This window comes from Rhynchophorus ferrugineus, unplaced genomic scaffold (genome assembly GCF_030347505.1).
Source record: "Rhynchophorus ferrugineus isolate W39M unplaced genomic scaffold, kcgeb_rfMv2 rfM6, whole genome shotgun sequence".
Taxonomy (NCBI): domain Eukaryota; kingdom Metazoa; phylum Arthropoda; class Insecta; order Coleoptera; family Curculionidae; genus Rhynchophorus; species Rhynchophorus ferrugineus.
Genome location: NW_027472585.1, coordinates 37,755,728 through 37,780,063, shown reverse-complemented (window position 1 = coordinate 37,780,063; position 24,336 = coordinate 37,755,728). Strand labels below are relative to the sequence as shown.

General features: G+C 31.9%; 4 protein-coding genes across 5 annotated transcripts; 3 read left to right on the top strand and 1 right to left on the bottom strand.

Moving 5' to 3' along the window:
- Positions 1-546: 546 nt before the first annotated feature.
- LOC143199076 (RAB11-binding protein RELCH homolog) lies at positions 547-12,737 on the top strand. Its single transcript, XM_076408819.1, has 15 exons — positions 547-943; positions 1,007-1,165; positions 1,230-1,393; positions 1,448-1,618; positions 4,237-4,577; positions 5,383-5,684; positions 6,322-6,467; positions 6,528-6,771; positions 7,645-7,854; positions 7,913-8,069; positions 8,539-8,899; positions 8,957-9,120; positions 9,177-9,379; positions 9,434-9,596; positions 11,372-12,737. The coding sequence occupies exons 1-15, from the start codon at positions 748-750 to the stop codon at positions 11,628-11,630; spliced, it is 3,240 nt and encodes a 1,079-aa protein (XP_076264934.1). The 5' UTR covers positions 547-747; the 3' UTR covers positions 11,631-12,737.
- LOC143199077 (mitochondrial intermediate peptidase) lies at positions 1,710-4,132 on the top strand. The gene is made up of 4 exons (XM_076408820.1): positions 1,710-2,402; positions 2,458-3,096; positions 3,161-3,412; positions 3,468-4,132. Exons 1-4 carry the CDS (start codon positions 1,811-1,813, stop codon positions 4,067-4,069), a joined length of 2,085 nt encoding a protein of 694 aa, XP_076264935.1. The 5' UTR covers positions 1,710-1,810; the 3' UTR covers positions 4,070-4,132.
- A 4,456-nt stretch (positions 12,738-17,193) lies between the features above and the next one.
- SRPK (SR splicing factor protein kinase) lies at positions 17,194-19,753 on the bottom strand. Its single transcript, XM_076408835.1, has 2 exons — positions 17,942-19,753; positions 17,194-17,889 (listed from the first exon to the last, which is right to left on the bottom strand). The coding sequence occupies exon 1, from the start codon at positions 19,626-19,628 to the stop codon at positions 17,961-17,963; it is 1,668 nt and encodes a 555-aa protein (XP_076264950.1). The 5' UTR covers positions 19,629-19,753; the 3' UTR covers positions 17,194-17,889; positions 17,942-17,960.
- Positions 19,754-20,017: 264 nt separating this feature from the next.
- dup (chromatin licensing and DNA replication factor double parked) lies at positions 20,018-23,096 on the top strand. 2 transcript variants are annotated; one of them, XM_076408832.1, is made up of 5 exons: positions 20,019-20,202; positions 20,299-20,816; positions 20,877-21,492; positions 21,833-22,043; positions 22,133-23,096. In XM_076408832.1, the coding sequence occupies exons 1-5, from the start codon at positions 20,128-20,130 to the stop codon at positions 22,522-22,524; spliced, it is 1,812 nt and encodes a 603-aa protein (XP_076264947.1). In that variant the 5' UTR covers positions 20,019-20,127; the 3' UTR covers positions 22,525-23,096. The 2 variants fall into 2 exon arrangements, with proteins under 2 accessions (XP_076264946.1, XP_076264947.1); XM_076408831.1 differs by having other exon boundaries at positions 20,018-20,816.
- The last annotated feature ends 1,240 nt before the right edge of the window (positions 23,097-24,336 follow it).

Genomic DNA, 24,336 nt, shown 5'->3' with positions numbered 1-24,336 from the left:
TTGTCAAAGAAATTTAACTTTTTACTGTAAATGTAATTTTATATTCATAATTTTTTATTTATTCATGATTTTATAATATTAGTTACAATTTACTTTAAATATAATTGTTTTAATAGAGCTTTTTAAACAAGTCAAACTAATATTTTTCAAATGTGCTATCTATAGTTGGGCAAATTAGAACATTTTTTACATACATGTTATTGGTGCTAAGCTTAGAATAGTAAATGAGCAAAACATTTTTATATTTTAATTTAATTGTATATTTTCTATGTAAGCCATTGTAAAAACACTTTTGTAGAGTAGCTATGTAAATATGCACTGTACAAAAGATAGTTTATAAGTTTTAGTATAGAGAACGCCTAAGTCAATAGATTATGTATTTTCTGTTATATTAATAAAATATTTATGAAAATATGTTCTTTAATTATGTACTCCTGATGTATTTTGTTCTATCATATGTGAAAAAATACGTTTAGGTACCATATATTTTGCGTAGGTATCAAATATAGTAGTTATATTATATATGATGTAAACATGAGATAGTTCAAATAAATCTTCCAAGTGTCAAAAGTCATAACACAATGTTTTGACAGGCTATTTGTTTTCACAAAAGGGAGACCAGAATCATTTCCATTTTGATCGTCCTGGGCATTTGGTCAACTATTGGTCTCAGTTTATAATCCGTGTACTTAAAGGTATTTTTATTTATTGCTATCTCTTCTCTTACCTTCATCGTATGTTGTTAATATGGAGAAATCTGTGAAAAAAGACATTACTTATTGCGAAATTGCCGAAAAATTGTTAGCGGACAAACTCCTATTAACTGCTTTAGAATTCCATACTGAGTGTATAGAAAACGGGAAAGACTTATGGATTTTACGAGATTTTTTTTCGAACCCCAAGAATTTTGAATCTCACACACAAGAAGCTACAAACCGCTTGTGTAAGTATATAACAACATATCAATACTGTGGATATAGTTCTGTTACTTTGGATGTATTTGTAGCCAGATCTGGTAGTCAGGTAACATTAGATAGCCTAGACCTTGCTAGGTATTCTGAAGATGGCGCTGGGGGTGATGAAAAAGTAGCAATATTAGAATTTGAACTTAGGAAGGCTAAAGAAACAATAAATGCACTAAGAAATAATCTTACACATGTTTGCGGTAACTATTTTCTTTTAAATTAAATTTAAATGTATTAAATTGCATTACTATTCTTAATTTGTAGAATCTGCTTCGAGTACTCCTGAAAAAGGCTCGAAAACAAACATTTCTTTTGCTTCTATAAAGCCACATGAGCAGAGGGCACTAAATTTCTTAATTAATGAGTACTTGTTAATACAAGGCTATAAACTAACATCAATTACATTTGCGGATGAGAACCAAAATCAGGTATAGTACATTGTTGTGTATAATCCCTTTTCAGAAATAAGTTGTATTTTTCAGGATTTTGATGATTGGGATGATGTTGGTTTAAATATTGCAAAGCCGCCCGAGTTACTCCATCTCTATAGGGAGGGAATGAAACAAACTGGCCAAAATCAGTTTACCACATGTACGCAGACAGACACTTTGTTATCACGCGACATTAATTATTCGAACATAGTGAAAGCTCAGGTAAGTTTCTTTATTTTTAATTTCGTAGTTATACAACCTTGTATATGGATGCGCCGCTTTATATACAGCGCAATATTCAATATTCTGTCATTTAATAAAAGTACTAAAGCTAGGTTATGTCAAAATGATAGATAAAAATGTAGAACTGACAAACGTTATTTTAAAACTCAATTTTTAAATATATTTATCATTATGTTTCGAAATCATTTAATAGCAAAGCATTTTGGACTTTGGAGTACATCCAGAGCGAATGTCTCTATTTGGTCGCCTTTAGCTGAAGCTTTTAATACGCTGCCTTTACCAAAATACCAAGTAAAAACTGAAAATGTAGGACTTTTCTCTGTACCTGAGCTCACGACTGCTAGGGGTTTTTACGATATTAAAGATGAGTGTATTTTGAAAACCAATAGTCTCATAAACGAAGCATTAAGTAGTTGGCGTTCTCGAAAAATGGTTGAAATTTTTGATGAGATCTCAGATACTCTGTGCCAGGTAGCTGACCTAGCGGAGTTTATTAGATTATCACATCCACAACAAGAGTTTAATTGTGCGGCGCAAATTGCTTGTGCAACCGTGAGTGGGATTGTTGAAAACTTGAACACCAATATAGAGTTATATAAGGTATTGAAAAATGCTGTTCGTAACAAAGATGTGATTGAGACAAGCAGTGTTGATAATCATGTGGGTGAACTTTTCTTATTTGACTTTGAACAGTGTGGTATTCATTTACCAGATGATAAAAGAAATAAAGTGGTACAACTAAATGATATTATTTTAAACTTAGGTAAGGAGTATTTGAATAGTTCTTTTGTGTGAGTAGCATGGTTTTTCAATTGTAGGACAGCAATTTGTTGCTGGAACATCAACACCTAGATTTGTAGTTAAAGATATGCTACCAGTTAATATTAGAAATATATTTGTGTCAGATAATGATAAAGTTATTATATCAGGTTTATATACAGATTCTAGTAGTTCTGTAGCTCGTGAAATGGCATATAGAATATTTCTCCATCCTGATCCGCACCAAGAAGACATATTAACTCATTTATTAGAGGCTAGGGATCAGCTGGCTAAAATTTGTGGCTTTAACTCCTATTCTGAAAGGGCGTTAAAAGGTTCTACTATTGATACCCCAGAAAGTGTTCTAATATTTTTGAATAATTTGAATTCTGATATATGGGATAAAGCACAAAATGATTTTCAATGTATGAGCAATATTAAACAAAAAGATTGTCAAGGTGATTTAGCATCATGGGATGTTCCATATTTTACACAAATGGCTAAAAGAGATTGGTTCAGGGTCTCTTCCAAAGAATATTCGCCATATTTTTCTCTTGGGGGATGTATGGATGGACTTAATATGCTCTTTCAGTCACTTTATGGAATCCAATTAATTAACTCTGAAGTACAACCAGGTGAATGTTGGTATTCTGATGTGTATAAATTATCTGTTGTTCATGAAACAGAAGGGTTATTGGGTAAGTTTCATGAAATAAATATTGCAGCTTTTGATGTGAAGAATTTTGAATTTTGTCATCTTAGGATACATATATTGCGACTTGTATGAGAGAACAGGAAAGCCTAATCAAGATTGTCATTTTACTATAAGGGGTGGGAAAATGTTAAAAGATGGATCTTACCAGTTACCTATAGTAGTACTGATGTTAAATTTACCTACACCACGATGGTCTAGTCCATCTCTTTTAACTCCAAACATGGTAGATAATCTTTTTCATGAAATGGGTCATGCGATGCACTCAATGTTGGGGAGAACTCAATATCAGCATGTTACAGGTATTATTTTAATTACTATCTGTGTATATAGTAACATCCAATGAGTGCGTTGCAGGTACAAGGTGCAGTACAGATTTTGCAGAGGTGCCATCAATTTTAATGGAATACTTTGCTTCTGATATCAGAGTACTTAAACAGTTCGCTCGACATTTTCAAACCAAGAAACCAATGACAGATGATATGCTGCATAGACTTTGTGCCTCAAAACATGTGTTTGTGTCAAGTGAAACACAATTGCAAATATTTTATGCTGCGTTAGATCAAGTTTATCATGGGAAACATCCATTGAAAGGATCTACCACAGATGTGTTAGCTGCGACTCAAAAAGAATATTATTGTTTACCCTATGTTCCTAATACCGCTTGGCAATTGAGATTTAGTCACTTGGTGGGATATGGAGCGAAATATTACTCATATCTAGTATCCAGGGCAGTAGCTTATTTGATATGGAAAACGTACTTTGAACAAGACCCCTTCAGCAGAGAAAATGGTGAAAGATACAGACGAGAATGCCTTGCTCATGGCGGTGGGAAAAACCCAAAGCAACTCGTGGAAAATTTTTTAAGAATTGATCCATCCGCAAGCATTTTTGCCAAAGCACTTTTCAACGAAATCGAACACCATCAAAGTCAAGTTGATTTAGTGACCAATAAGTGAAATAGTGTTTTTTGTTGTATATATACATATAAGTGCTTTCATAATAAAAATAAATGCATTTTTTATATTGTTTTTAGTCAATATTTATTACTTTAAGGATTTTTCATCCTAAATTTATTAATAATCGGAATGATTCTCTTGATTTAATTTATATTTCTCTTTTTTAGGAACTGGAAATTCAAAAATTAGAATCAAAACTGTCTTCTACTGAAGCTTATTTGGAGGAGCTAAAATCTGCAAATGAACAACTGCAAAAAGAAAAAAACCTATCTGAAGCCATGAATACTATAATTAGTACGGGAACTATCCAGGACACGAAGCCGTCAGACGTGTGTAACACTCCTGAGCGTTTTGAAATGATTGATACACCGATCAGCGTGTTTAAGAAAAATGATTCCGACTGTATGTCTAATAATAGTTCCAACCCAAACGATTGGACATCTCTAAACATGCCTGAAAAAGAAATCCCAGAAGAAGAATGTAAAGAAGCTGATTTTGGAAGTTTGAGGTAATTAGCTATGTTTTAAGTTTTCCTTCTCGTTTTTTAGTTATTTATTTTTGTATTTTGGTTTTTTTGCTGTTATTATCACTATATAATGTAGGGTTTTCGATAAAGGCAGGTCAATAATTGAAATAAATGCATTTTAAATGTTTGTTTATTGACACCTGACATCTGTTTAGTCGTTTTACGTTTGTTAAGTTGTTGAACAAATCAATCAAAATATCATGTCTATTTTTCCAGTAGGTATGAAGCTGATTACATTATTCGATGATGTTAGTATTCATTGTCAATTGTGTTTTCTTTTATTTATCCTTATACCATTTATCATTAAAGAAGTCTAGCCCTGTGTAATCGCGCGATGTTGTCCAATTTACGTTACTTCCGACACGCTGTATGGTCGTCTTGTTGAAACCACATGTCCTCCATCCATATTGTATAGTTCGGATCATCATTTTTCGGTTGACGAATTTAGGATCCAAACAGTAACTTTTCGTGGATCAATTGCCGTCTGGTGAACCTTATGTGGGTTGGCTTGGCTCTATGTAGTACAACTATGCTTGTCAAAATATAGAAACAACATTGATTGATGCTCTTCCCTTCTGACTATGACTTCTTCACCAAATCAATATTCTAACAATTTAATAATATAGTTTTATCACTTGAAATCAGCAAATAATCGATATCGATCCGTCTTGATTGAAAAATCTTATTTTTATTTAGTCATAAATATTCAAGATTACATTATTAATTTGTATTAAATTACATTTCAGATTAATTTAATTAGTTGTTAATATTACACTCTTATTTCTAGTTTGGATCCCTACTTAAAGGAAGTTTTTACGTCATGCTACGTAAACGTTAACGATGTTGATGAAAACATAGCAACGATTTTCAACCAAGAAATTAATCTGGATACTTTAGTTCAAATAATTTCAGAGATCTTACCCAAGATAATCCCTAATATAATCCTAAATAAACGCGAAGAAGTTATACCATTGTTGATGGTAGCCATTTTTGTAAACTCGAAAAATTCTGACAGGGACATCCTACTGCAACAACTTTTTAATTTGAAGAAGAAGCCCACAGAGAGTGAGAGACTGACAATTCTATCAGGTAATTAAAGTAGCTCAGACGGAAAAGTACTGTATAGTAGCTGATTTTGTGTTCAAATATGTTTCCATTTTATGCTTTGATTGGTTAACTCTGCGTGAACATTTCCGCTCACAACGCGTACCGTTTTAAAGAAGCGAAAGCCAAGTACAACTTTTGTGAATTTATTCTGTCTGGGTGCTATGATTTTGCAATAGCAGGTGATCGAAACTTTGGTCTTTCCCTCATCATTTCTGAGATCATATTAATTTACAATGCAAATTATATTGTGAAGAATACTCGAAGTTTCAACACCTCAGCGAATGTGTTGACAGTGGAGATACATTTTCTTGATCTTAGTGACAAAGGATCTATGTCCATTTAAAGCATTTGTATGCTTCCGAATTGGAAGGTTCGGATATCTTCGATATTGGGTCGACATTTTCGAATAACAGAAATTCTCTACCGTTTCCCAAAAAAACGCTCTTAAATGTATACCCAAATCTCCAATACTCATTGCGTCGCTTAGATTCGTTGCGTTTGTTGCATTTTTTTGGAATTCTTTCAGTCAGAACCATATCAAACTAGAAAAATGTTGTTTGCAAACTCAAAATAACTTTAACTCATATCATTAATTTTTTTGATTATATATATATTTTAGCCATCGCCGTAATAGCGCGGTATGCAGGAGAACAGATGGTAGAAAACGAAATTCTGCCATTATGCTGGCTACAACTGACAAACAAGCATTTGGAACGACGATTGTTAATAGCGGAGGCATGCACGGTTCTAATACCATATGTTTCAGTAAGAATTCATTTTCTTATATTACCTCTATGTACGCTAATATATATTTAACGTTTCCAGAGCTCTATTAGGAATTCCCTCATTTTGTCAATGCTTCAAGAAATGCTGGACGACAAAGAAGACCTTGTGCGGGAACGTATCTTAAAAGCTTTGGCCCTCTTATTTTCGATGTGCGACGACCATGACAAATATACACAATGCGAAGAAATAGCGTTGAACACGCTGAACGACTCTAGTAATTCGTTCATTCATTTAAGCATGCAAGTACTGTTTCCTGTTTTGGCTCGATGGGCTCTTCAAACTGGTAAGTGATGTTCATTATAAGCATTTGTTTTTAAGTCTTCTGGTCTAGAGGGTGTTTTTTCCGAATAAGGAAAAAAGAAAATTAAAGCATTTTTGCTATCTATTTTTTACAATGTGTTTTTTTGCAATTAATGTTTCAACAATACAAAAAATAATGGAAAATCCGGGGATACAGGCCACCTGACTAGGGGCAAAAAAAGGTGTGTAATGTTTCCATCTATATAAATTACAATTTTATAAAACATTCTTAATTGTTAAAGATATCGCTACAACTCGAACCTTAATCTTCGCAAAATTACGATTATTTGAAAAAATGCCCTGATTGTTTGGCCTGTCCAAATTTAAAAAAAAATAATAAAAAGCAATCGCTGCTCCCAGATACACTTGAAAAGAATCCAATTGAAAATAAATCATTGAAGTAGAACATGATATGTCTTTTTTCTGACAAAAATTTGGTTAACGTAATTCAAATGACGGTACTTAATACCCGTATTGTTAATTCATATCCATACACTTTGTCTTCTTTTATTAAGAGTTAACATGTTCTAAAGCTCCAATTTTCTTCGGAAGCAGCTCACAGTTCAGAACAGCCAATTCATTGTTAAGTTGCCTTTGATAACAAATGTATTTAATACCATTATTCGTAATGAATGATGCTCATGTCGTACATGATTTTCAAAAGTAGTACATAATTAGCCTTTTCAATTGCCCGTCCCGTATTGTTCTTTATTGTTGAGAGGACTCGTCTTCAGGTAGTTGACCTACCTCTACCAAAACTCGTAACTTTGAGAGAATGAAAAAAATCGTGTTTTTTTAAACTTCTAGACCAGAACATCGCCGTAAGTATTGTTATTATAATTTTTTAATTTTCAAGATCTCTTGACCACGAGCCTACTGAAGAAATTACTCCACATGTTGAATGGTCTAATTAAATTCCCAGGGTCTCAGACAAAAAATCAAATTACAGAGAAAATCCATAATGTAATTGCCGTTATAGACAATTTACTCATCTTTTTGTTAATCTCCGCTGTCTCAAATGAAAACATTCTGTCGAACATCGAGAAAGATATGACCATGGACATAAGTAAGTATTCACATAAGGAATTCGAGTTTAAATATATAACACCTACCAATTCTTCTAGGGCCCGATTTTCTAAAATTGTGCACTCCTTTAACTAATCCCGTGAAATTATTGCGGCCGGATTATAATTGCGGTGCAATATTGTACGAATTTGACAAATATATCGGCGATTATCCTATATCCGTTTGGCCTGAAATCGATTGGATCATAGACTTTATGTAAGTATAATAGGCATGATGACTAATTTTGGAAACTGTTCTGTAATATTCTGATTCTGATTATGTCGATAAGAAATTATGACTATTAAATTGTCGCTGTTTTAACATATTTTTTAAACATATTTCCATTGAAGCTTTGTAAAAATATTTCTAAATGCTAAGGCCTTGAGGCTAGAAACTATCTCAGGTAAACAACCTACCGCTTGGTAAAACTTTGGTCCACGTCAACCACGTTTTCTTTCAAGAAGTCCAAAAAAAAACAATTGTCGATATTAACATAGTGACGTAATTCAACTCGGTTGGTGTTTAAGTTACGGTGGATTGTGGTATTTCGTGGTTTACGGTATTTTTCTAACATTGTAACCTTTTTCATTAAATAATTACAGTACTGTCATCTTGCTTGATGTTTTTATTTCTCATTTATAGGGAAAAAACGGTGTAATTTTTAGAATTTTTTTTGCTGTTGCAGGTTGCCGGATTTAGTAAACAATGTCCAGCTGATAGATTTCTCTCAGCAAGCTATTTTGGAACACTTTTTGTCCTTATTTTCGCATATCTTTGTAGTGTTTGGTGAAAACTTTACCAAGTATAAGATCCGTCCAATTTTACAAAGACATATTGACAACTTGGAACAAGTTATAAGCAGTTTCAGTCAATATTGTCCAAGCTTAAGTGTTATTCCTATACATTTAGCTGCTCTTAGTTTTATTGAAGATTACAGCGAAATTTCGACTGTATTGAAGAAGTTTTTGTGTATTTTACCACTGTGTGGTACACCATTAGATTGTTTGGAGATAACAATTAAGAAGCTCTGCGAAAATCAGTTGCAGGTAAAGCTATTTTACTAAGTTAGGTTAGGTAATATTTTATCGTTATATATTGTTTAGGAATTGGTGGTAGACTGCCTCTGGGCTGCAGTGGTGCATCAGAGTCCATTAGTCAAATCAGCAGCAGCTAGTCTAATCTGCACCATTATAAGTAAATGTAATGAGGATTTGTTGAAATCAAAAGTTGTTGGAGCAATTGTTACATTAGCTAGCGATAACGATGCGTAAGTTTCAATATAAAACATTTAATTTTTAATAATTAACATTGATTTATTTTTAGTCTGGTAAAAACGGCAGCACTACCAGCCTTGGGTAGTCTAATTAAAAATTGCACTGTTAAAGAAGTTAGGGACAAAGCTTTTATGCAGATCCAAACCTTTATTTCCGAGACTGCCATAAAAGAGAATCATAGCCTTTTGAGACAGTTGATTGTTACTCTTGGTGACATAGTTAATAGCAGCAGCAGTTCATTCGCAAATGACGGTATGACGAATTATTTTCTTTAATAATAAGAATACAGTTTAACTTTGATTCCAGTAATACTTCCACAATTAGTAAATTATTCAAACCACATGTACCAGATGACCAATCAAACTAGAAAGGTTGATTTAGCGTTGGCTTTGTTGGAAGCATACACTCATGTGGTGTATAGCCCAGCGATCAAAAGAAGCATAAATGGTGTTGTAAAATCGGGATTGAAGTAAGTACATTTTTTTTAATTCTTATTTTTAACTTAATTTTAGTTACTTGATTTTATAAGCCTTATGCATTACTTTATGAGTTTAGCTATATTTATTTTTGATATTTTTATTAGGCAGATGAATTCTTTTTTAAAGACTTTCAGTAAAATTACTTGATGTAAACCGCGAACTTAATCTCGTAAGTTGTAAGAACTATGCATTGAAGAACAACTACCTTCAGTTCTGTCGGTATACCGGTATATATTTTGACAGCGATCTAAGTTACAGCTACTTTCTTTTTTGTAATTTCGAGTTTTTGTGGCGTCGTTTGTGTATTGCCTAAAGAAAGAGCGATGATAGCCAATACCGCTATAATGTATATAAATTATGAGGTGAGGCAAAAGTCCCGCCGCTATTGACGCAATTTCTGCCGAGTGGCAATAATGGCGATTATTTTCAGTCAATATTGTCGCTAGTTCTGCTCGTTCTTGTGGCGTATATTTATACATAATAAAATTTCGACATCTACACAACACAATGGTTAAAAAGAAACAGAGCGGAACATAACCAAGATGGCGCACAATCAAACTAGTATCGGGACTTTTGCCTCACCTTAGTGTCAAATTAAAATGGTAGCGGGGCTTTTACCCCACCTTATATATTACAGTTTTTTCATTGATATGATTGATATACAAAGATATCTATAGGAAGGAAGTTCTGTAGGATTAATTTGCATAAAATATTTAAAAAAAGTAACTTTAGAAGAATTACAGTGATTTAGAAAAATGCATTTTCAAATGTACTATAGCAAATAGAATGGTGTACTCCAGGCTATGGCCTATGAAGAAAGACCTATTTTGTTCTATTTAGCATGAATGAATGATTGGCTTCATAGCACCATCTTCACTTCTAAGGAAGTCTTATAGATCCTTTAAAGTGAATCAGTCACCATCTAATTCTTATTCTTGTATTATTATTATACTTTCCTCCATATCTTCCTATCATTGATTTTTTTTACTTGCTTATGTTCTAGTTTTTCTTTGAGCTTTGCCATTGTTATTGTTTATGTACTATACATTATTACTGGTCTTATTTGACTTTTATATATTCGTATTTTTGCTTTTTTTCGTACAAGATTACTTTTCAACAAACTTTTTTTAGAATATTTTTTTTATAATTATATATTTTGTTTAAATCTCTCTTCTTTTTCTTCCTCACTCGTTATTTTTGTTTTTCTTTGCCCATTACCAGTTTTGTCCGTCTGTTATTAATTCTTATAAGTTTATTGTTTATTATTGCCATGGTTTTCACAAAGTTAGCAAAGCACAATACCTTTTAACTGTTTGATGTGATATTTGTATCAGCACTCGAGATATAAATTTATATTGCACTTTGAACATATTTTTCTTATTTCTTCAACCTTTTTCACAGGAAAAAACACGTGTAGTACTCAATTATTTGTTTAGGTTGTGTTATTTTTCTTTTTTTTTTTTGTTTCGAATCGGGTTTTCGGCTTTCACCTTATTTTTTTGTTCCATATCTTTTCCTTATCTTATGTGTCAAGTCATAATTGGAACGTTATTTTGATTACACAATTAATTATTTTTTCAACAAAATACACTCATGCTATAAGTTTGATTATAGATTATAAAACGATAATTTGGAATTAAATATATTGGAATACTTACTTTTCTGACATTTTTACGACGATATATTATCGAATTGAGATAAAATATACCCGTGCCAGAAAATCAAAAAACCTCTTGAAACAGATGAATTAATTTGACATTTCTAGATATCTCGATATAATAATATCGGACAACCAGTCGCTATGTATTCATCATGAGACCGTGTTGGCCATGCTGAAGGAGTGTGACGCTAATTCTGTTCAGAGTTCACCAACTTCTCCGCCAGAAAAGAATTCGACTTTGAGCCAGAACGTCAACCAGGGAGTAGAGGAAATGCGTAGTAGAATGAGCAAAATTTTTACCAAATCTAGTATCACCAAACCGAACACTCTACCGAATCTCCAGAACATCTTTAAGAAGAAATAATTATTTTTGTAGGGATTGAGAGTGTTTTATAGCATAGTAGTTAATTTTCCTCGTCTATATTTTTATATTCGTAAATGGTAGAATTACAATTACAAGAGGTATCGAATTGAATGAAATTAAATTACAATTTATTCTATCGTTCGCTTTCTAAACAACTCAACGTCTGACGATTAGGTTAGAAGACTGATTAAAAAAAAATTATAAAACCCAATTTTCACTTCATATAATTTGTAATGATCCATTGGTGACACGAATTAACTGTCAATTTGACATGACATTTTTATTTGAGATCTGTGATATAATAATTGTTCTAATATGCTTATACATGCTTTTATACTTACCTCAAAACTAAATAATTTCACTCATATTCTAAAAAAAATCTCTCGCAATTTTCTAGGTTAAGTCTTATATTTTGTATGTATTGTGATTTATACTCATTTATTTTACCCTAATACTCCATGATGTTTTTGCTGTAATTTTGATCTGATAATCCAAAGCACGGACAAAATATTGCCTTAGACTTATTAGGTGTCGAAAATACTTAAGGGAGTATTATAGTGATGAAATTTGAGAAAATCTTTTTTTTTTTCATGTTTTCAAAGTCAAACCCTTTAACAATATTTTTATATAATTAATAAGATGCCCTTAAGAGAGAAAAAGTAGTTTAGAAAGATGGCGCTCCACTAACACAGCTATATATCCGAAAATAATTTAAATTTTTCAAAACACTCTCAAAAACATATTCTTAAAAGGGTTCAGCTTTGGAAGAATTAAAGAAAGATTTTTTCAAATTTCTAGACTAGAATACCCCCTTAACGTGCTTATTGTCTAAAACATTCGCGTTTAGGATTATCCTAGATCCCTGCATTTATTGTATGTATATGTATTGTGAATTTATACAGGGTGATTTTTTGGAAGTATTATGATTTTTTTAATATGTAGGATTGACGTATAATAAGGTAGCTACTTTTTTTTCATATTAAATAACCCCCTTTTTATCTTTCTTGCACAGGTTGAGAAATATTGAATCTCTATTACAGCCTTTTATCTCTTATTAAGTACTTAATAATTTGTATTAGCAGTATTAAATATATAATTTATAATATACAGATTGTTTTATTTAAAATAATGACGAAAATCTTTTGACTACTTCCTGATATTAATTACCATTATCATATATATATATATATATATATATATATATATATATATATATATATATATATAGAGAGAGAGAGAGAGAGGGAGAGAGAATGAGAATGTCCAAGCATCAAGGACCATTATCGATTTTTTCGGCCGTAATTGCAGCTCGTTAACATTTGCAGATAAGCATTTTTGATAACAAAAACCACTTGAGTGTCTACCAACGGAACTTATTACGAAGGCCCTAGAAATGTAGGACAAATATTTGAAACTGTATAGACTACTCCATAGACCACATTTTATAAAATTTGGAAAAGTTTGTATCTTGGACGTACATAGTCCTAGATGTTAAAACAAATACTGGTGGATTTGTTTGAAACTATTTTATTGAATAAGTACAGTATGGTTGGCAATACAACGTTATCTTGTCTTGTTGAAAAGTGCTATGAAAGCGGAAAATTAATATTTTTTATTTAGTCTTTCCTTCTTTATAGGACTTTACACTAAAAAGATCAAATTAAGTTTTTTTTATTACATTTTTATATGTCTATATTTATAAAGATTTAAAATAATTTATTACTACTATTCTGTTGTATTTGCAGTAATAGACAAACGGCGAGTACGGGATTAATACAGTATGTATATTTCCCAAATTAAAATAAAACTAAACTACTTAAGCTAATGTTAAGAATACATGTATTCTCTAAACAAGTTCCTGTTCTTTGGTTCGCTACAATATTCTGATTTCCTGTGTGTTGCCCAGTAGCTGTATTGCTTCCACGTTACTATAATTTAGCTACCTTATTTCAGGTGTTAAGGCCAAATCTTGGATCACTTCGTATATCCATTTAATTTCGATGTTTACGTAGCGATAAGCATTGATAATTAATCGTAGACCTTTGTTTTGAGTGCGTTGAATTAATGTTTTAGTGCAACTCCATAGGTCCAAATTGGCTTTATTATTAACTGTTAAATCAGTGTCTTAGATGTTTGGGCCACATTGAGAGTATCTTCCGAATAACCAGTATAATTGTTTGACTTTGAGTGTGCTCTGCTTTTTGTCTAACATGTTTCCAATTTAACCTACCATTGAGATGCATACGTGATATTGTGATATAATTAGGTTTTTGTCATTTCGCCGCAACGCGAAATTAACATGGACAGATTTGGAACTATTAAGCTGTATTTTGCAGTCTCTAATCAATTTGTAGATCTTGTTGACTGCTACTTGTACTTCTTCTACAGCCTTAAGCAGGGATGTATCTTTTGCCATGATAACTGTGTCAGCAAATGTTCTAGGTACTGTTTCTGTTGTTGTTGAGATATCAGCAGTACAGAGCAGATACAGGAGTGATCCTAAGACACTAGAATGTGGAACTCGATCCGAAATAGGTGTAAGTGTTCAGAATGTCCCTTCATGCGAGACTCTAAATTTTCTTTTTTTTTCAAGCAGTCGTCAGTAATTCCGCTGTAGCAATTTTGCTCATTTTGTATTAATCCTAAATACCATAACCGGTCTAAAGCTTGTGAGATGAAATTTAAGTGAGGTTTATGGCATGTGTTGGGTACTAATTAATTAAATAAACATGACTGAACAACTTCTATAGCCAGTTTGGACATTTCTTATGACGCTCATGTAAACGTTGAATCTCTTAGATTGCCAATGTGGACATAAAACTTACTTCGCTTTCGATAAACTTAATTATCCGTATTTTACTGAGTCAGCAGTTATAGTCCGTACGATAGTACTTATTATTAATATGTGTATCTTAGTTTATATTACTCTTATTGGTTTGAAACTGTTAGTGAATATATTTAAAAGACTTGAATTTCTTGACTTAACTAATTTGATCAAAATGTTTGCTATCAAAATGGATATTTGTATCAGCACTCGAGATATAAATTTATATTGCATTTTGAACATATTTTTCTTGTTTCTTCAACCTTTTTCACAGGAAAAAACACGTGTAGTACTCAATTATTTGTTTAGGTTGTGTTGTTTTTTCTTTTGTTTTGTTTCGAGTCGGGATTTCGGCTTTCCCCTTATTTTTTTATTCCATATCTTTTCCTTATCCTATGTGTCACGTCATAATTGGAACGTTATTTTGATTACACAATTAATTATTTTTTCAAAAAAATACACTCATGCTATAAGTTTGATTATAGATTACAAAACGATAATTTGGAATTAAATATATTGGAATACTTACTTTTCTGACATTTTTACGACAATATGTTATCGAACTGAGATAAAATACACCCGTGCCAGAAAATCAAAAAACCTCTTGAAACAATTGAATTAATTTGGCATTTCTAGATATCTCGATATAATAATATCGGACAACCAGTCGCTATGTATTCATCATGAGACCGTGTTGGCCATGCTGAAGGAGTGTGACGCTAATTCGGTTCAGACTTCACCAACTTCTCCGCCAGAAAAGAGTACGACTTTGAGCTAGAACGTCAACCAGGGAGTGGAGGAAATGCGTAGTAGAATGAACAAAATTTTTACCAAATCTAGTATCACCAAACCGAACACTCTACTGAATCTCCAGAACATCTTTAAGAAGAAATAATTATTTTTGTAGGGATTGAGAGTGTTTTATAGCATAGTAGTTAATTTTCCTCGTCTATATTTTTATATTCGTAAATGGTTACTGGGTGGGTAAAAACTTAATTATCCGTATTTTACTGAGTCAGCAGTTATACTCCCTACGATGGTACTTATTAATATGTGTATCTTAGTTTATATTACTCTTATTGGCTCGAAACTCTTAGTGAATATATTTAAAATACTTGAATTTTTTGACTTAACTAATTTGATCAAAATGTTTGCTATCAAAATGGATATACATAACTAACTAACTAACCTTACCTTTTTCATACATTTTAAGATAAAATGTAATTAAGCTCGATGCTTTTACATTGTGATAACAATTTGAAAAATGAACAGCAAGTAATCATAGAGAATAGTTACGAATGTTTTGTCAATTCAAGTTTTATTTATAAATACTCTATGGATATCGCTGATTAGAATCCCGCTCTGAGTTTTTTATAGGCAGGAATGTAAATTTCAATACGGTATAATCACATCATGTCAGGCTGGGTAAGATGGTCACTCGCTTGTTGATAGGCTTAATTAATTGCCATTGTCTAATATTATATAAGGTATTGAAAGGGTTGATATTAGTACAAATAACCTACATACACAAATAATGTATGCATTTTCGCTATTTAATTTTTAGAATCTTAGAAAATGAAATCATACACATGAACTTGAGGATTTTAGTCGAATTGATTCTTAGAATTATATGTTGTCGAAATATCAAGAATTTACACTTTGGTAATGTTTATTTAAGGAATAGTTTAGCTAGTAACAGTTACGTTTCGATAGAACGACATGAGAAACGCCAATAAAATAATTTGCAGTTTATTCCACAAGTACCCAAAAACAATTTAATTGGATAAAACAATTTAATCAAAGTCAACATGCGAAAATAAAAATAGCGGTGGCGAATTTATTTTTATCTCCCGGGTTATTATTTTAGAATGACCCAGTTGACTTCCAGGTATACGTGGGCACTACATTTCATTTGTTTCTCGTTGGCATGGTTTTGTAACAATATTAATTCGATATGAAACAAAGAGATGAACAATAAAAGTTTCTCGTTATAGGTAAATATTTAATTGGAATTAGTTAGATGCGAACAGTCACGTTGGCAACATCATTTAATTAAAACGATATTAGACGATTAATTGGAGTGGCATCGAGTTTTTTTTTTGCTCACGAATGTGGTGATCGATAAGATCTGAATAATTTTGCGTGCTTTTAAGCAGTTTGCCGGATGTATCGTCTGAATTTCAAGAATATTCCAATTTATTTGTGGGAGGTCGTGTCTAAAATAGATATTTTCGTAGTATACTGACAAATAACGAATGCGACTGGGAAAATAATACAACAATATACTTAATTAACTGATCAATAATAGAGCAACTAGGTGTACAAAAAGGCATATAATACTTATATATTTAATTAATCTAACATAATAGTTTTAAGAAAGTCTTTAAACAATTGAACAATGACATACATAAATATCAATCTTCTTTTTCGAGTTATATGGAATTTCAAGGTTTTACGCAAAGCATCAAGGCAAATATAAGCCTACTAGATCTCTTATCATTAAAAGTTTTTAGGCGATATTATATCTATAAGGTATTGTTCAATATATTGTTTAAGTAGATTTTATGGGTTAAATTCAATGTATGTTATTGATGAAATAACGGGACGACCTCAGAAACATCCGTTGAATGCTAAAGACAAAAGGAATTGAAAATACTTGATTAATCAGTACAAAAATATCCCTCAATTTTGTTCATGTATGATATTTTAAAACTGGGTACTGAAATAAAACTACTGACAATCAATTCATTGTATACTTTAGAGATTCAATGTACATTGTATATTTTTAATATAATTAATGTTTTTTTTTAATACAAATTTATTGATGTTGGTGCTCTAGTATGGAACTGATGAGTCGAATACGTAACTACAAACGTCATATATCTCATATACTTGGGCAGATGCTCGATCTACACATCCCCCCGGCTACGAATAATCTAGTGTTTAATTAATACATATATGTATACATATAGTCCGAACTGTTCAAAAATAGGAATATTGAATTGTCGTGTTACCCGAATCTCCCGAACCTATTGTTATTCGAGACAGTTTTAAAGCTTCAGTAGTTCCACTCAATACAAGAAATTCCCTTAACAAACAATAAAAATGTACAAAATAAATTATCAACAAAAATAAAATATACTCCTAAGGTTTATGATTTACAAAATACGACGGTAAATGCGTTTGTCTCAATCCCTATTTTTGTTCAGTTATTGATTGTTTCAACAGAGAAATAAATATGATAGTGTATAAATAAATTAAAGGCAGCCTAAGGGACAGTTATATTGTCTATTAACACATACATCACAATTTTCTTTTTCTATTACAAAGTCTATGTACATTAAATAAAGGCCCTGTGTAACCGGTATAAATGAAAAGTTGAAACAGTAAGGCTGTAATTAATTAATGCATTTGTATAAAGTAATGTGAAATGGCCTAAAATGCACTAATATTAATTTTCAATATAAGCAATTTTAAAATCAGTCACCTATAGAGAGAGCAAGGGCTCACTTATTCAACCATGGATGTTTTAAACATTCGGCAGCTGTTGCACGTTTGTCTGGGTCGAAATCCAGCATAGGCTTTAAAAATGCTGAAAAGTCCTTGGCGTCCTGTTCATTCCAATCGTACTTGTCTGTCAGAACATCCTCAAGGCCCCAAGGCTTCAAACCTGTAATGTGGCGAAGCTCATTTTTCTTGTTGAAGAACAATTTGGAATTGCTTCCACTTTGGGCGATTCTCTTGGGAATGTTCCCAAGCAACTCTATGATATGAGCTAAGTGATCTTCGTCCCGGCAGTAATCCTCGCCAGAATGCGGCTCAAAAAGATAATCACCAGTAGCCAATTCAAAGGCCATACAGGCTGTGCTCCAAATATCTGCAGATGTGTTATATCCAGCACCAAGCAGAACTTCAAGAGATCTGTATTGTCTGGTTTGGATATCTTCAGTGAAATGTTTGTCAACCCAGCAAGCATTACCCAAATCAGCAATTTTTACTTCAAAATCACACTCAACAAAGGCAGGATCAAGTTCCAATTTGCTTTCACTTTTTGATGTCAAAGAGGGGGAATCATCTTCAGACATTACTACAATTGGATCAGTTATGTTGTTTTCTTCACAATTTACAATTGTTTCTCCACCACCAAGTTCATCTACACCATTTACAAGCTTCTCCTGAATTTCTTCTGTTGCATTACTTCCATTGCAACCCAACTCACCATTGATATCACCATTTTCTTTGACTTTCTTTTTCTCTTCCATCTCAATGATTTGTTCCATTTGGCGCTTTAGTAGTTCATTTTGTCTTTTAGCCTTTTTTTTCAGCTTTTTCTTTTTATTTTTACTCATTTTTCCTGGTTGGGTGTCTTGTGGTGGTGCAGTGCTGACAAGAGATGTGGGAAGTTTCAACCCTAGTTGGTGCATTTCAGCTGCTTCACAAGCTAATCTTCTAATATATTCTTCAGATACACAAACAAGCACATTTTCTGGCTTTATGTCAGTATGAATGATCTTGCACTTTGTGTGTAAGTAGTCAAGACCCTCAAGTACTTGCCTCATAATAGTACGAACATTGGCTAGTGGGATTCCATGATAGTTTGATTTGATGATTAATTTTAATAAATGATGACCTAGGACTTCAAACACCATACAAACATGTACTCCATTGACACCACTTATTTTGAAGTCATTTAAGAGTTGAACAGTTTTATTTCTTTTAGGATCTGATGGATCTGAATCTCTGACAGCTTTAAGGATCTTTATTTCATCCAATGCTGTTTCAGTAAAATGTTCCGCCGACTTAACTATTTTCAAAGCTACAAACCGCTTATCCTCCAAATCCCAGCACAGCCATACAGTGGAGAAGTGACCCCAACCTAATTTTCGTGTAACATGGTACCTTCCAAGAAACAGGTCGCCGATCTTTACAGGGTGGTAACCTCCCTTTCGGTAATCAGTACTATCTTCCTGTTCTTCCTCCTCGCTTGTGTAGGGGTCGTCAGGATCCTCGATCGTCTCATTACTTGAACTATGAGAGGGTTCATGTTTTGAATGGATTCGATTTTCGCCGTGTCCATTCATTTCGTTTTTGCCTTTCTTTTTTCCAGGCTTGTGCCGCTTTTTCTTGGCCTGAATGGCCAACACACGTCTGTTTACGTCTAATTTAGCACTCATTTGTGAAACTTTTAAAAACAATCACCACCAAAAAAACTGTTAAAAAACGTCAAATATCCATCATTTAACGAAAAACACTTTTGTTTGATTATGGCCGACCAGCGAGGACTATAACGTTAAAAAGTGACACAGATGGCGCCAACAGTATTCGTCGCAGTTCCGTTGTTATAGTGATTTTAATATTATGTTTAGGGAGTTGGCTATTTCTCAGATAAATCATAATCTTTATTTTATACAGTATAACATGATTAAACTTAAATAACTTTAGCTAGAACAACAAATAATAATCTGTATAGTTCTTTGTAATAGTCATAAAAACAACTCAAATAATTATTTCCTGTTTACTAATTCATTTAGTAACATTTAATATTTGAAGTTGGTTTACTTTAAATTTGTGTCAAGATTTGGAGGGAATTTAACGTACATCGTCGACAGATCGTGTTGCGTGACATTTAATTCCCTTTAAATTTGTTTACAGTTATTAATTTATGTTTATAAAATGGCTCAGCCTTCAGTTGCATGTTTCTTCAACACTCGCAAACGAATTGCTGTCGAAGATACCAAACTTAATCAGGCAAGAAAAGTATTAGTATTAGATTCTAACGAAATTAAAGCTTCTCATATAGAGGGGCTAAAAGATAAAGGCATTATCTTATCCCACATTCCACAGGATATAAGCACGGGAAAGGAGGATGGTAAAGTTAAAAAATTACTGGAAGAGAAAGGCGGGGAGACTAAAATTGTGGTAGCATCTGTTCCTTTGAAATCCACCCCGAGGAAGATTCTTCGGCCAAAGACCAAGAAGCTCAAATGTGTGAACAACAATAAGGACATCCAAGTATATTTTAATAACATGAATAAAGCAGAAGTAGTTTCAAGTGAACCAGATGCATCTACAGAAATTGTTCCACAAATAGAAAAGACTCCAGAAGCCAAATTTCATGTAACACCACCATCAACTCCTACAAAAATGAATGCAATGGATAGGATTGCATTGGAAGGTCCATCTTTAAAAGAAATAAAAAATAAGATGACAAGGAGCGCTCGTTTGTCAGAACTTAGAGCATCCTTAAATAGATTTCAAGAAAAAGCAGATAAATTAAAAGAAATTGAAAAGAAGACATCCCAAATTCCAGAGTCACCAAGGCTGAAAGGATTTAGGACTATAGAGTTGGAAGTTCATACCAGGTAATAGTTTAAGTAAATAATTTTTAGCTTTACTAAAAGTTTATACTGAAATTGTTTTAGCCCTAAGAAAGTATTTTCACCTGAGCAGGCATATCTGAGCCCTAAAAAAGACAGTTCTGGAGTACGCAAAAATCTGTTGAATTTCTTAAGTCCCACAAAAAATGCTGTAGCTACTCCTATACAAAGTATTGCCAAAGAATTGTTACAAGAAACAACCAAACCTGGTCTGACCTTGCCCTATAAATATAGAATACTGGCTGAAATATTCCGGTCTATTGATACTGTGACTCAAATTTTATATAACAGGAAAGAAGTTATTACATTTAGAAAATTAAAGCCAGCAGTTGAAGAGATGCTTAAGAGAAATTTCATGGAGAAACATCTAGCTCAGATAAAATCAGTTTATTCAGATGCATTTACATACTCTCAAGAAAAATTGAAAGTATTTGGCATGGGGATGAAGTCAGAACAATGGGAGCTAGTTATCAAACCAAATATTAATGATAGTGCTAGTATGACATCTGAACATTTGTTGGAAAGGAAGAGGCAGTTATTTAATATATTGTTGGACAGAGTAAAGAAATATCATCATGAATTTTTAATGAAACTGGAAGTTCCTATTGATATACCAAAGAATAAAGTGACCAGGTGGCATCCAGAATTTGACATTGAAAGAGTAAGTATATATTTTTATTATACTTACCAGAATATAGGCCAAATATTTATAGCTATTTAAAAATAGCAACAATATTTGTGGGTCATTAACAATTTATTTTTATTTCACCATAATATGTTGTATCTAAGAATCTTGGTTTATATAATGTTGTATGTAAATATTATTGTTTTTGATTGCATCTACTATATTGACTGTGTCATCAAGGTTTAGAAATTGAATATCAATTTATTTTTTATAAATATTTAAATTATTAGTGATATATAACATTACTAACATTACACATTTTTTAATAGTATAATGTTCATAGACAATTGTCATAATACTCTTTTTGTCTGTCCAGGTTCCTGATATTGACTTAGCTGAAATACCTCAGCCACCATTAGAAGAAAAAATGACTAGTGGCAAGGAAGTATTAGAGAAAGCCAGAGTTCTTTTTAATTGCAATACTAGAATGGAGACAGCTCTTCAAAAGTTGAAAGCAGCAAAAGAATCCCAGACACCTGTACTTATTCCAGAGCCTACTAGAGCTTTACCTGAATCTGTTTTAAAAGGTAGATTAATTAAGTCTATTTTCCATTTATTATTTGTCTTGTTATGATTTAATTATATCTAATTATATATTATTTATTTATTTTTGAAGGTTTGCCCAAGGCTCTTCTAGAAAAAGTTCGCCAAAAGCAAGCAGCCAAAGCATTAGTGTCAATGACTAGGTCAGCAGATAAGGAAAAAGAAATACAAATGTATTCACGACTTCCTGAGATTGCTCGCCTTACCAGAAATCTATTTGTATCAGAAAAGAAAAGTGTATTATTATTAGAGGTGGTAGTAGATAAATTAGGTAATTGCTACAGAGAAAACCTGACAAAAACTGAACTAGAAGATCACTTGAAATTAATTGCCAAGGAAGCTCCTAGTTGGTTAGTTTTCCACAATGTTCGTGGTAGCGTTTATATAAAAATAAATAAAAATGCCGACTTAAGTCTAGTGACCAATAAATTAGAAATACTTTGCAAACAAAAAAACGAGACATAACATTATATAGTTTTAATGACATAGAGATTAAGAATAATTGTGTTCCAAGGAAGTATTAACAATTTTTTGTCTACTATATATATATACATATTTAATATAATAAAATAAGACTGCTTGACAAATTTATTTTTAAGAGCATTTTTTCATTTTTTCTTTCTACATTAAACATAAATTGATAATCACTATTAATAAGTAAAATTACAGTTTTATAAAGTATGCAGTTTGTTTCTAATTTTTGTACCTTCACCATTTCTTCTAATGAACAAATATTTTCATGTAGCTGTTAAACTAAAAATTTAATATCACCACTTAAAGGTAGACCCATTATCAGCAAAATTGTTGTCACATTACAATAAATAACAGATAAGTTATTTGTATGATAAATCAAATATATTCAAGAGCTATAGCTGATTTACTTGTTTACACAATTATATTCAACCTGGAAATTTATTTCTTTGTGTTTGAATCTTTTAGATATTTTCTATATCAGTGTAACAAATAACTATATTGAAAGATTGCTTTACCTTAAAGGACTAATTGTGTTTGATTAAAGTATCTACTGTGAGAAATTATTATGGTGTTTTATTTTTGATTATATAATAAACAGATTAAAATACACTTTTACTAAGTAACCGGGGTTGTGGTTTATTTATAATTTTATGATTATTTCACTCGCCAGACGGAAACACTTGAACATAAACTGTACCAAATGTATTGGCTTATCGGTACTAAATCAAAGTTATCATTAGATAACAAGATATTGTATAAATCTATATTCAAGCCTCTTTGGTCTTATGGAATTTAACTATGGGGAACCGCTAACAAGTCTAATATATCTATAGTTTCAAATGAAGTGATACAACGCGATATTTCTTTAGAAGATCTTTCTTTCTTATCAATAACGGGTGTGTGTTTTGATATTCTTTGAACAATTTATGTGATGAATTAAAAATGTGAAGTGCGTAAGACTAAAACGTCTAACATCATCCGATCTGATTATTGGAAATTTAGTGACTTTCTACATGTACATATAATATAAACATAACATAACAAATATTGCCCTGTGGGCAGATTGTGCAACTACTAAGAGTAATAAGAAAAGATTATTTTGTTATCCTTCATCATTCTGATGATTATATTTAACATTTTTCAATGCAATGTGAATACAACAGAAACAGCATATTAAATTATGTAGACATATTTTGTACTTTAGGATTCAATTAAGGTATGGGATATAAATGAATATATTAAATATTTATTTACCTTGTTGAACTAATTATATTTTAATTATGTATTTATTATTGGCAATTACTTGTCTACTATGTATGAAATACAATATAACCGGTTTTATATTTTATTTCGATTTAACATTAACTTATAATTGTTTTTATAAGGGTAGGTTTGTAATAAACAATAGATGAAAATACACACTAACCAGGGCTCCTACTAAGTAATTGCTCCTTCTCCGTTATGTGACTATCTTTACATTTACCATTTCTTGCCAAAATTCAAACCATTTCCTAGCGATATAAAGATAGGGTGTTAAAGTTATTAAGCCTAGAGTTTGGATCATAGAGCCATATTATAACCTGATTAAGGAATTTTTATATTTGTATTAAGTAATTATTCTTAATAATATCTTAATCTAATTAGGTAATTTAATCAAATTTAAAAATTGTGTACCAAAATGTGAGATATTTTGGTGCCATAAAATAATAATTGTTTGGTTACTTATTTGTATAAAAAATATATTTAATTTGGAGATATGCTTTTCTGTGTTTGGTTGAAACTTGAATCCCACTGGATATTGTT

What these genes read in the sequence shown, in the direction of transcription:
- dup (XM_076408831.1), top strand. Translation starts at nt 20,128, where the DNA reads ATGGCTCAGCCTTCAGTTGCATGTTTCTTCAACACTCGCAAACGAATT. An exon ending in GAGTTGGAAGTTCATACCAG is followed by an intron (nt 20,817 to 20,876) that starts GTAATAGTTTAA and finishes AAATTGTTTTAG; the next exon opens with CCCTAAGAAAGTATTTTCAC. An exon ending in CAGAATTTGACATTGAAAGA is followed by an intron (nt 21,493 to 21,832) that starts GTAAGTATATAT and finishes TTGTCTGTCCAG; the next exon opens with GTTCCTGATATTGACTTAGC.
- LOC143199077 (XM_076408820.1), top strand. Translation starts at nt 1,811, where the DNA reads ATGTTTCGAAATCATTTAATAGCAAAGCATTTTGGACTTTGGAGTACA. An exon ending in TGAAACAGAAGGGTTATTGG is followed by an intron (nt 3,097 to 3,160) that starts GTAAGTTTCATG and finishes TTGTCATCTTAG; the next exon opens with GATACATATATTGCGACTTG. An exon ending in TCAATATCAGCATGTTACAG is followed by an intron (nt 3,413 to 3,467) that starts GTATTATTTTAA and finishes AGTGCGTTGCAG; the next exon opens with GTACAAGGTGCAGTACAGAT.
- SRPK (XM_076408835.1), bottom strand. Translation starts at nt 19,628, where the DNA reads ATGAGTGCTAAATTAGACGTAAACAGACGTGTGTTGGCCATTCAGGCC.
- LOC143199076 (XM_076408819.1), top strand. Translation starts at nt 748, where the DNA reads ATGGAGAAATCTGTGAAAAAAGACATTACTTATTGCGAAATTGCCGAA. An exon ending in AGATATGACCATGGACATAA is followed by an intron (nt 7,855 to 7,912) that starts GTAAGTATTCAC and finishes CAATTCTTCTAG; the next exon opens with GGCCCGATTTTCTAAAATTG. An exon ending in TCTGCGAAAATCAGTTGCAG is followed by an intron (nt 8,900 to 8,956) that starts GTAAAGCTATTT and finishes TATATTGTTTAG; the next exon opens with GAATTGGTGGTAGACTGCCT.